Source organism: Microtus ochrogaster, chromosome 5 (genome assembly GCF_000317375.1).
Source record: "Microtus ochrogaster isolate Prairie Vole_2 chromosome 5, MicOch1.0, whole genome shotgun sequence".
In the NCBI taxonomy this organism is placed as follows: domain Eukaryota; kingdom Metazoa; phylum Chordata; class Mammalia; order Rodentia; family Cricetidae; genus Microtus; species Microtus ochrogaster.
The window spans coordinates 45015256-45027223 of NC_022012.1; the positions used below are offsets into that span (position 1 = coordinate 45015256).

Below are 11968 nucleotides of genomic sequence, written 5' to 3' on the forward strand. Positions count from 1 at the left end.
ACCCTGGCTTCACTTTCAGCCTCTTAGCCATTCCCAGCAAGACTAGGCAGCAGTTCCCTCTTTTCCACTAGCAACATGTCTGCACTACCACAAAGTTCCCAAGTACGATGCTTTCTTTATCTTCGTTGGCCTGTGAACTCCATTAGGAAACAGATTCTGTTATTTGGTTTCTATTTCCAGAGCCTGGCACAGTGCCTGGTAAACACAGTAATTCACTGAGTGTTTGGTGAGTGATTGCCTGCACACGTATGCCAGCTAAGCGGCGGTGGTGGTGGCAGTGGTGGTGGTGGGGACCTGACCTCAGTGAACACGAAGGTGGATAAGTATTTGCTTCTTTTCATGGTTTATTAATTAGAAAGTCTTCAATATCCCATAAACATTACTCTTTTGTGGTATTTATGGCATTAAGCATCCTATTGGGGTTTTCCCATAGGTTTTGTCTCTCCCTATACACTTCTCAACAGCTGTAAATATATTCCCCTCATTCAATGAACAAATAAACGAATGGTTACTGGTCAAACCATATTATAAATGTAGGTCTACTAAAATCTCCAAATAAAAAACACCAAAGTTTTTTTTTAAAAAAAAAGTTTGTCCCCCAGGAGAAACACTGGCAGAATTCATATTGCCAAAGACAATGTTAGTATAACAACCAATACCAAGTAGCTTGAACTAGGTGTTGAGGGACATGCCTGCAACTCCAGCACTGGGGAAATGGAGACAGGATAATCAGGAATTCAACATCATCCTTTACCTACAATGTTAGGACCAGCCTGGGTCACATGAGACCCTGTGTCAGAAACAACAGGCCTGGGAGATGGGTCAGTCGGTGAAGTGCTTGCTATGTAAGCATGAAGACCTGATACCCAGCACCTACATAAAAAGTCAGGCCCAGCAGCACTGGGGAGGCAGAGACAGGTAGATCCCCAGAGCTCGCCGGCCAGGCTGGCTAGTGGAATCAGTGAGCTCCAGGTTGGGTGAGAGGCCCTGCCTCACAAAGCAAGGGGAGAATAACTGAGGAGGACACTTGGCGTCAATTTCAGGGTTGTGCACGTACACGCCGCACACACCCACCACACAGATAGCTTTGAAACAAATGCAAAATAAGGAAGTAAAGAATTAGAGAAAAACCCATTCTAGCCAAGGTGGGTTACTAATGACAGTAGCTAAAAATCTATGGATAACTCACAGTAAAAATTAACCACGTCAGTACGAGAGACTGCTTTAGCATCGCTGGCATGAATCAGTTCTGTGACGTCTTTGCCAGGCATGCTGAGGCCAGGCCTCTAGGTGGGCAATGTGAGGAAAGAAGATTCTGTCATATGCAGTTCTATTCAGTGGCATTCGGACTGAGGAAAGACCAGCAGTAACTACAGGGAAGCCTTGATTCAAAGGGCAGGGTTTCTCTTTGCTGCTGGCTTTCTTTATAATTAACCAATTAAGGCCATCTCCCTGTCTCCTGTGGGAGTTTTCTCTGCCAGGAAGAATGAGGTTGCAGCCCTAACCACACAGACCTATAATAAACCATCGGGGTGATGAAGGATAGCTTCAGATATACTTAGATTATTCCCAAGAGGTGGCTGAATGTGTGGTATTCTTAGCCTCAGTAGAAATAATTTCTCAGAGGAATCAAGTGTATTCTGACACACTCTTTTAAGTCCCCTTTTATAGTCTTATCATAGGATTCTAACAAAAGAGACTGAATATTACTGGGCCTATTTAGCAACCTTGAGCCTGGACTAGATCAAACAGGGCTCCCACCAACCACACCAATTACTTCACTAATCCTGTTATTCCGTAGCATATTATGTGGCAGTATATGGGGAGGGATGAAGAAAATGTTGTTATGTATGTGGAAGATTGTGTTAACTAAATTTAACGTTAATATTTATATTACTTAGAGGTATAAAATCAAAGCACTATTTTAGTTTTCAAATCTACTAAGGATTCTACTACTAAGGAGCACACGAGCCTGCAGAGAGAGCAGTTTGTGAGATGGGTAGACAATTTAGACATCACAGGATGCAAAGACACATTACTGGACTGTTCTTAAAAGAAGAGTTGATCACAAAGTTGTCTGCCTGCTGTTTTTAGGAATATTCCATTACCACTACAGGAAAAAAAATATTTCACCCCCCTTTCCTCTTGTTTTGAAAGAACTGGGTATTAGGCAATATTTATGTACAGAGGCATGGGAATAATAGCCATGCAGCTTCGGTTTCACAAGGGTCTTCAGATAAAGATTTAGAAATGAAAAAACCCAGCAGAAAGCAAAGGCTAAGACTTGGCTCTGTGCCAGTTGCCTTCGAATCAGAAGATGGGTCCTGACACCAGAGAGCTGGGTTAAAACAGAAAAAGGGAGAGGCCATGAGAGGATCCAGGGGCTTTTGCCACAATTGGTGAACGGGTTGGATTGACACAGTTAAGGACCAGAGAAGGGCCAGGGGCAGAGAGGGAGAAGAGATGAAGGAGAACACAGGAGGCCCTTAACGAGGTGTGATTCCTGGCTCTCTGTGTTTCAGCCCAGGGTCTGAGGCTCTTTGTTAACCAGTCTCTTACTGTGTTCAGTCGGGAGTGATGTGAAGACGAGGAGACCAGTCCTGCAGGCAGGACACACGCTCTGCGCTCTGCCCGTCAATGAAGGTTGTGACACCCCTCGGCCAAAGGAAAATTCCAGCACAGTTGGTCATACTGGCAGAACATTTCCGTTGGATTTTTTTTTTCTCTCTCTCTGTGAGGAACAAGGCTGGGGCACAGGGGCCAGAACTGGGGAATGCTCTAACGCAGGTCAGAACGCAGGGCTTCTTAATTAGAAACAGGGATCAAGGAGGGAGCCTGTCGTGCAGCTGTAGGAAAAAAAAAAATCCTACATGGAAATTCATGAGAATGGTTGGTTGCCTCTAGGGGAAAGGTTGGGTAGGGGGTGGAAACAGGGAATGGCACAAAAGGCTCTTCCATCTTGCCTGTACTGATAATATTTAAGAAGAAAATTGAGTTGGGGGTGTAGCTCAGAGATAGAGCCCATAGTCATATGCAAGGCCTAGGTTCAGTCACCAGTGCCTGGAAAAAACATGATTTTATATGTTATCTGGCTAAAACCTGATTTTCAAAACACAAGGGCTGCCTTAAAGGGTGGAGGAGTAGGGCAGTGGCAGAGCATCAACACAGCATTCCCAAGCTCCCCTCCCCAAGAAATCCATAGAGAAGGGAGAGGTGGCCAGAGGAAAAAGTGGGCAGGAAGCCATGGCCCATAGCCTATCCCTTCGTGGCTGCTGGGGTAAGGCAACCAAAAAGATTAGTGAGGAGCGAGGGCAAATGGCAAGGGTCTCCAACAAGAATTGCCTGGATCACAAAAGAAGCAAAGGGAAGAGGTAATAGAATTCTGAGAGAAACTTGTGAGGAGAAAACAAGCCTAGCCCACCTTTCCTGTCAGATTGAGGCTCCTCAGCAGTTCTCACAGGAGGGGGCACATATTGGCTCCTGAAACTGGGCCTGTGACCCAGGTTGCTCCTCTTAGAGAACCTTGTCCTCGGCGGTGAAGGACACAACGTGCGGGACTCAGGGAATTCCCACGTGGAATGGGCCCCTCGTGTGGACCACCCGCAGTCTCCTGCCCTCTCAAACTTTCTACCAATGCCACACCACCACACCCCTCCCGTGACTCATCCACTTAGCTCCTGAAATAGAAAGAGCTCTGCTGTCTCCAGTTCAGGACTTCCCTCAAGGATGTCCCTGGAGAGTCCCTGGGAGGCGTGAGGTCTACCTTTCTTGCAAGGAGACCCCTTCTGAGTCCGTGGTCCTAAAAGACCTCCGCGCTCAGGAAGGCCACCATCCAGCTTAGAGAGAGGCCCACCGCCCTTCTGATGTCCTCAGGTTCGAGCATCTTTCTGCACCGCACCCGCCACCTTGGCTCTGCCACCAGGCTCTCCAACCCTGACGTGTGTGATGTGCTCTGGGCTCCCCCGGAGGATGCCCGCCCCCCTGGATCCCCTTCCGGAGATTAGGCGGGAGGCACGGGGTGACGGGGAGCTGAGGGTGGGAGGAGCGGGGCAGTTACCTCATTGAAGCCCTCCTGCAAGACATCCAGTAAGTTCCCGCGGGTCAGGCAGGCTAGCATTGTTCCTGCCGTGGGGCTCCCCGGGTGGGGTCGCGCCGCCGCCTCCTCCTCCCTCTGCACACAAAGGCGATCAGCTCAGCTAGCTCCCTGGGATCTCTCCCGAGTCCCGCATGCCACTTACTGGAAACCGAGACCCGAGCCAAACTAGCGGCTTGCACTGGGCATGCTCGCGCGCGGGCCGCAGCCGGAGGGGCCGGGCGCCCTGCTGGTTCCTATAGAAACAGCCGGGCGCGCACGGCAGGCACGGAGAGGTAAGAGGCGCTGGCGGCCAGCTCCCGGCCGCCCGGGAGTGCGGGGAAGCCGAGGGCGCGCGCACACGCTCCTCCGGACTGGCGCGCGCGCAGCGAGCACTCACACACGCGTGCACACAGACACACGCGCTGACACAGTGGGCTTGAAGCGTGAGCTTACAATCACTACACTGCAGGTTTGGAGGCGGGCGTCCCCGCGCGTGCGCAAGCACACGCGCTCGCACGGGACCTCACACACACACACACACACACACACACACACACACACACACACACGTATTTACTCTGCTCACTTAAGGCTGAACGCACCTCACCATAAGGTGGGTGTGAAAAGGAGTGAGTCACAGGATTCCCCCATCCAGTTCTTCAGACTAACAGCGACCTTTTTCCACAGAGGACTGGAGAGTGAGGCAGCCAAAGGAAGAGGAAGTAGGAGGACAAGAAACAAAACAAAAAAAAGAGGAGTGGGTGTGTTGTGTCTTTAAGTATTAGGATAAACAAACAAACAGTGTTAAACAAATCATAACATCACAGCAGGAACATCAAAGATAATTCAAGGATGACCAAGGCTTTACCACCTGCTACTCTTCTCTCTTCAAAATCACTGCTATGCGGGGAGGTGGGCAAGGTGGCTCCAGGGATAAAGGCTCTGGCAGAAGCTTGACACCTGAGTTCAATCCACGCACCATGTTAAAGGTGGACAGGGAGAACTCACTCCTCTCTGGCACAGGCACCAGTATACACACATCATTCTCTCTCACACTAATTAATTGATTTTAAAAATAAAATAACTGCTGAGAGTGTACACCTGTGATCCTTTACTGGAAGCTGGAAGCAGGAGGATCAGGAGCTATCCTTGGCTACATAGCCAGTTTCTGGTCAGCCTAAGCTATGTGGAGTCCTTTCAATATAAAAACAATTATATACATACACTATATATTTGTGTTATACACACATGCATGCACATGTACACACACACATATAAGCCCAGACCTGGCACTCTAGAGGCAGAGGCAGGTAGATCAATGAGCCCAAGGCCAGCCTGGACTACATAGCAAGTGTTTTTAAGAACACCAGTCATTTGCGTGTTCTCAGAGTAAACTTTGAAAAAAGAAAGAAAGAAAGAAAGAAAGAAAGAAAGAAAGAAAGAAAGTCAAAAGAATGTCCACATTACATTCCATCTTGTGATCCTAGACAGACGTCCAAGGCCACAGCTGGTCAGGGACACACAACTCAATAATCAAGGAATCACAAATCACTTTCTAGCCATCCTGGATGCTCCCCTCAAACCCATTAGGGCCTCAGGGGAAAAAAGTCACTAATGAGCTAGCCTATTGAGTCTTGGTTAACCTAAGAACCTCCTCCCTGTCACTAGAGAAAAAGAAGGCCTTACTGGGGGGCCGACTGGCTGGATAGCTAAAGCTGCTAAAAACCAAAGTCTCCTGGAGAAATTGCGAGCCTCTGACCACAAGGAGCAGGAAGCCAAGTGCCAACTTGCGTCGAGCCAGTTGCTCTGCTGGTTAAATCCTGCGGGTTCCACCCTGGCTGAAGCTGGGGGAAGCTGTAATGCCCAGTCAGACTGACCCTGAGCGGCCTGTCCTATGTCAACAGACCTCTCTGTCCTTCACACTTAGCTGTGGAGTGTCATTGCCAAGACTCCTCACCACTCCCTCGGTTCCTGGCATGAACCTATGCTTAAGGCGGTGGAGCCCTCTATAACAGAAGCACAAAGCTTCCCATTGCATAGAACTGCATGTAGCACAGCTACATACCTAATGATGCCAAACCAAAGCGGTCAGTTGAGGAGTCAGCAGGCATCAGACTGGTCTGCAGATGGTCATTCATGCCAAGAGATCAGTCTTTGATGAGATCCATACCTGGGAGCTCAATGCTCTGGAGGGAAGACTTACTAAGCAACTTATTTATCATTTTACTCTTTTAAGGCAGGGCCTCAGGTAACCCTGGCTGGTCTCCAGCTTCCTAATTAGTCAAAGATGACCTTGAATTCCTAATTCTACTGTTTCTGCCTCCTAAGTGCTGGGATTACAGGCCAGTGCTATTACACCTAGCTATAACAGACTTTTTTTTTAATGTGTATCAGTGTGTCTGTGTGAGATTGTGCAATGTGTGTTAAGGTCTCCATTGAGATCAGACACCAGAAGAGAGTGTTGCGTTCCTTGTAGCTATAGTTAGGGGACATAGTGAGCAACCAATGTGGGTGCTGGGACCCAAAATCAGGTCCTTTGGAAGAACAGTGAGCACTCTTAACCACTGGGCCATCTCTCCAGTCCCCGTACTGGATTTTAAAATCTCCAAAAGTAACGATTTAATTTGGCCCAAGTATTTATTTCATATAAGAAAAAACCCACACCAAGAGACAGCCTCTCAATAAATCAACAAAGGAACTGAGATCTAAACAAAGGCCTTTGAGGTCTGGGCCTGTGCCTTCTCCAATAGCCGTTGATGGCATGCTGGAGAAATTAAGATAAAATCATGGTGACTTATTTTACGGCATATGGCAAAAATTTTACAATTCCCAAAAACCTAGAGAAATAGTGTCTATTAGAACTTTCTAAGATGGAAATATTCTGTATTCTATATGTTGTCCAAAATAGCAGCTACTAGCTATATGTGGCTATTGAATGCTTGAAATATAGCTAAGGCAATTAGGCAGCTAGAATTTTTATGCTATTTAATTTTAATTCATTTAAAAATAGATGAAATAATTTCAAAATATTTTGTTCACTGTTCTACAGAGTACCGAGATATCTCCTCAAACAAGATTAGATCAAATACAGCATGTCTCTCATGATTAGTAAAAGCACAAAATTCCTGTTGGGCCATACGATTTAAAATTGCTCAGAAGACATGCTTATCATGTCTGGTAAAGAACTGTGTTTAGCTCTAAGGAACATGAATATATTCTATTGCAGCTTTCCTACCCCATGCTGTTGCGATATCAATAGGAGAGTTGGGACACTAAGTGGGTCAGATGGAAGCGGGTTAGGGGGAATGACTGGGGCAATAATCAATACAATGTAATGCCTATATATGGGAAAACGGCCGAGCACTAGGAGCTGCAACCCCTCCCACTGCTGCAGGCCTGGGAGAAAGCAAGGGCTGCAGCACACTGCTCTCCACAGGTTCCTGCTTCTGTTTGACCTCCTCAGTCCTGCACTGTCTTAGCAACAATGGCAGGTACTTCCTCTACAAACTAAAAGTCACTCAAATATCTACTGGAACAGCAAAACTGATTTAATTTTACCATGTTCCAAGTCCTATAGGAAGCATCAACATGTATACATTTGACGGTCACAATTACAATGAACGGTTTGCCATTTACACATGAAGAGAGACTGGAGGATACATATTTTGCTCCTGGCCTAACTGTTGAGTGGGGAAGCAAAAGCCTGGGTCCCGAAGCTTCATAAATTATGAGCACTAGGAACTGAGTCTATGGCTACTCATGCCAGGCAAGCACTCTGGCACGGAGCCACAGCTCAGAACTTTCATATGACACTTGCCACAGGAAGGCACTACTAACCTACTGTTCTTAGATGGATGAATGAACCAGTGAAAGAAACATGCATTCATGCAAATGCATTCAAACCATCTATTAATAAATATAATAACATGTTTGCATAATTAAGGCTCTAAGCCTTAAACAAAGCTGTCATCTGGTGAAAACACTGCCTGTGACTCCTCTCTGTGTAAAACCAAAATGTGTGAGGTTCACACCTATGAAAAACCTAACACATCCACTACAGACTGTCATTCACGATGAAAAGATGCAGAGAGGCAATTTAAATAAACCAGTAATTAAAACTACCAACGACATAATCAATGACTCTCTGAAATAATTTCCTTTTTTAAAGATTTATTTATTATGTACTCAGTGTCTGTCTGCATGTATGTTTATAGGCCACAAGAAGGCACCAGATCTCATTATAGATGGTTGTGAGCCACCATGTGGTTGCTGGGAATTGAACTCAGGACCTCTGAAAGAACTGTCAGTGTTCTTAACCTCTGAGCCATCTCTCCAGCCCTGAAATAAGTTCTTAATCTTCCTTCTGTTTTCTCTTATCAGTTGAGTTCTTTAAGGGCCACGTGCTTACAATGTCTGCATTTACATCCAGAGACAGCAGCACAGATACACACAGAAAGACTTGTGCTCAACAAGTTGACCGACATGTCCTGGCTTCCTAACTGTGCGTGTATGTATGCATGTATGTATGCATGCACATAGTATGTATGTATGCATTACAGTGCTGGGGGTTGAACCTAGGGCCTCATGCATGCTGGGTAAGTACTCTCTCACTGTATACCACATGCCTAAACTGCTCTTTCATCTCTAGAGTCTTCCATTTGCCCGTCTATATTCGTCTTAATCATTCTCAGACAATAGATTCAGAATCTTGCTCCCCCAGTGCCCATTGTCTTTATGCTACTTTTGTAGCACAGCAAATAGAAATTCTTTGTGCCCGGCTCTGAAGGCCTCCCCTGGGATCACCTCTATTCAGGCTAGAAGGCGCCGAGATTTCTCTGGCTCCTGTTCACTTCGGAGCTTTCACACTGAGTCTGCTTGAGCATCCCACACCCTACTCCCCAGCATGCCTCCTTCGGGCTTTGCTTTCTCCACAAACTTCTCTGACCACACTTTTGTTTCTGGGTTTTTTTTTTCCTTCCTTTTATTCTTTTAAATGTGGAGAATTATCAGGGGCTCTATGCATGCTAAGTGAGCGCTCTACCACTGTGCTCTGTGCGTCTTCTAACCACTCTTGATTTTAATCTGTTTTACTCACCTCCAGAGACCCATGGCTCATTCCTGCCCAAACGTTCATGAAGACCTTGGTCCTTCTCTTACGACTCTATTTTAAATAACAATACTCCCTCATACCCACACTCCTATGTGACTCTGCCTGATTGATTTTTATTTTTCCTTCATCATCACCTTGGATAGTCTGTGTTAATTTGATCTTTTCTGTGTGGGGAGTTGGTGGGTACATATGTATGTATGTATGTACAGCTAGCTAGCTAGCTAGCTAGCTAGATAAAAGATAGATAGGTAGGTAGATAGATAGATAGATAGATAGATAGATAGACAGACAGACAGACAGACAGACAGACAGACAGACAGACAGACAGACAGACAGACAGACAGACAGGTAGATAGATGCAATTAGAGGACAGAATTCAGGTAACATCCACCTTGGGTTTTTTTTGTTTTGGCTTGGTTTGGTTTGGTTTTGGTTTTCTAGAACTTGTTTTGTAGACTAGGCTGGCCTCCAACTTACAGAGACCCACCTGCCTCTGCCTCTCAAGAGCTGGGATTAAAGGCTCGCGCCACCACCATCTGGCCCACCTTGTTTTTGGAGAGAAGATCTTTCACTGGAACTTGGGACTCACAAATTAGGCTAGCCTGGCTGACCAGCCAGCTCCAGGAGTCTCTGCCTCCTCAGAGAGTGATTCTAAGTGGGCACTACTACATTGACTTCTTCACAAGGGTTTTTAGGTTCAAATTTAGTCCCTTGTGCTTGCAGAGGAGACACTTTTCTGAGTTATCTCCCCACTCCACCCTCCCTTTTTTTTCCACCTTGAAGGATAACCCCAAACTGGCTATCTTCCTGCCTAAGCCTCCCAGGTGCTGCAGCTATAGGCATGTAACACCACATATCACCTATTGTTCATTTATCCTCAGCTTTTCCCTGTTCATAAGGTAAGCTCATGGTAGAATTTTTGTATGTTTTGTTATTGGTTTATCCCTGAACTAAGAACATTTGTTGCCTGGCACATTGTAGATGCTAAATACAAAACTGCCTGAATTCACTAACCCCTTTAAGAATGAAAAGCTCACTGGGACTCAATGGTTTAAAGCACTTATTAATCTTGCAGAAGGCCTGGATTTGATTCCCAGAACCCACATGGTGACTCACAGACCCTCCATAACTCCAGCTCCAGGGATCTGACATCCTTTCTGATGTTTGTGGACACAGAACACTTATATGGTGTGTGTTTGTGTGTGTGTGTGTGTGTGTGTGTGCAGATGATAAAATGATGATATACATAAAATAAACCCGAAAAAGATTCAAAGATCAAAACAAAAATGGTGGCATATGCCTGTAATTCCAGCACTGGGGGGTGGCTGCAGGAGGATCCAGAGTTCAAGGTGATCTTTGGGTAGATGGGTGAGTTCAAGGCCAGCCTCGGCTATAACATTATGCCTCAAAATAAAATAAAATAAAATAAAAAACAAAATATAAAGGTCTAATCCAAGTCTAATAACACTGACCTATAATCCCAGAACTCTGGGAAGCTGAGGGAGGAGGTTCACACATTCAGGTTCTAGGTGGGTTCCAGACAGAATTCAAGGTTAGGCTGGCAATTTAATAAGGCCATGCTTCAAAATAAACAATGTTTTACAAGGCCTGCAGATGTAGCTGAGTGGTAAAGTGTTTGCTTGGTGTGTGTGAAAACCTAAATTCAATCCCAAGCACTGGAAAAACAAACAAGCAGGAAACAGATAAATAAATCCAAAGATCTAATACTTCGGTACTTTATCACTTAGTCCTTACAGTTACTTTGTAAAGCAGCTATGGATCTTTCTTTGTCTCTTATGGCATTTGCAAGCCAAAAGTAACTTGTGGTATCCTTTTGTATTTTCTTTTACTTCACACATGTTAAAATCTATGTTGGGGCCCTATTATGTTTTTATGTGCCAGGCCCTGCTCTTTTAAAAAGCTGAAGAACTAGAGGATCCACTTATATATTCACATCATAATACCAAGACAAGAAACAAGGCTGGAGGAAAGAGTAGGAAATCCGAGTCTAAATGAGGGGACAGAGTGCATAGCGTGTATGTGATAGCCAGGAATGGGCAAAAGGAACAAGACACAGTACTGAGAGACTACGGTGGAAGGTTGCCAGAGTAACCACCAGACAGCAGTGCTTAATATAACCATGCCAAAGCAGATATGCAAATGCATGCTACACGTTTGTTTTTTTTTTTAAATCACAAGTCCTCAGCCAAATAAATATCCCATGATTGGAAATCAGACCAAGACAGCGACATCTGGTGGATGTTTTGGAAGTGACCCTTGGGTCTCTACTAGGAAAATACCTTAAGTGCACCTTCTGCACTGCCAATCACCAGAGGCCTCACCATTATTAATTACACTAGCAAAAACCGATCTTTTATTAGGACCCAGGGTCCTCCCATCTCAGGATCCAGATTTCTGACATTCAGCTGCCCTCTGAAGAATGTACGCAAAATCTGAAATCACAATTCTTCCTTTATAGGTTACTTACTCTATAAAATGCTCATATCTGGTTATATGGAACCAACTTGCTTTGTATTGAAGCAACAGGAAAAATTTTTTTGCATTGCAAAGTAATCCAACATGTGTTCTTCCTCCAAGAGCGTGGTTGTGAAAGCTGGGCTTCTCCTTCCAACTCCATTGGCCATTAGTGAAATAGGAACTAGACATGACTAGTCACTGAACACATTCTTTTTTTTTTTTTTTTTTTTTTCGATTTTCGAGACAGGGTTTCTCCGTAGCTTTTTGGTTCCTGTCCTGGAACTAGCTCTTCTAGACCAGGCTGG

General features: G+C 45.4%; 1 protein-coding gene across 5 annotated transcripts in view; it reads right to left on the minus strand.

The window, feature by feature from the left end:
• Positions 1-11968, minus strand: part of Dixdc1 (DIX domain containing 1) — an 83115-nt gene that overhangs the window by 68483 nt on the left and 2664 nt on the right. For 2 of the 5 annotated variants that reach the window (XM_013346279.2, XM_005347313.2), the window contains exon 1: positions 4058-4419. The exons of 1 other annotated variant lie outside the window; for it this stretch is intronic. In XM_013346279.2, the coding sequence (XP_013201733.1) occupies positions 4058-4117 (60 nt within the window). In that variant the 5' untranslated portion in view covers positions 4118-4419. Of the gene's footprint in view, positions 1-4057; positions 4424-11968 lie in introns of those variants that run through there. 2 more of the 5 variants (XM_013346281.2, XM_026778993.1) reach the window with 2 other exon arrangements.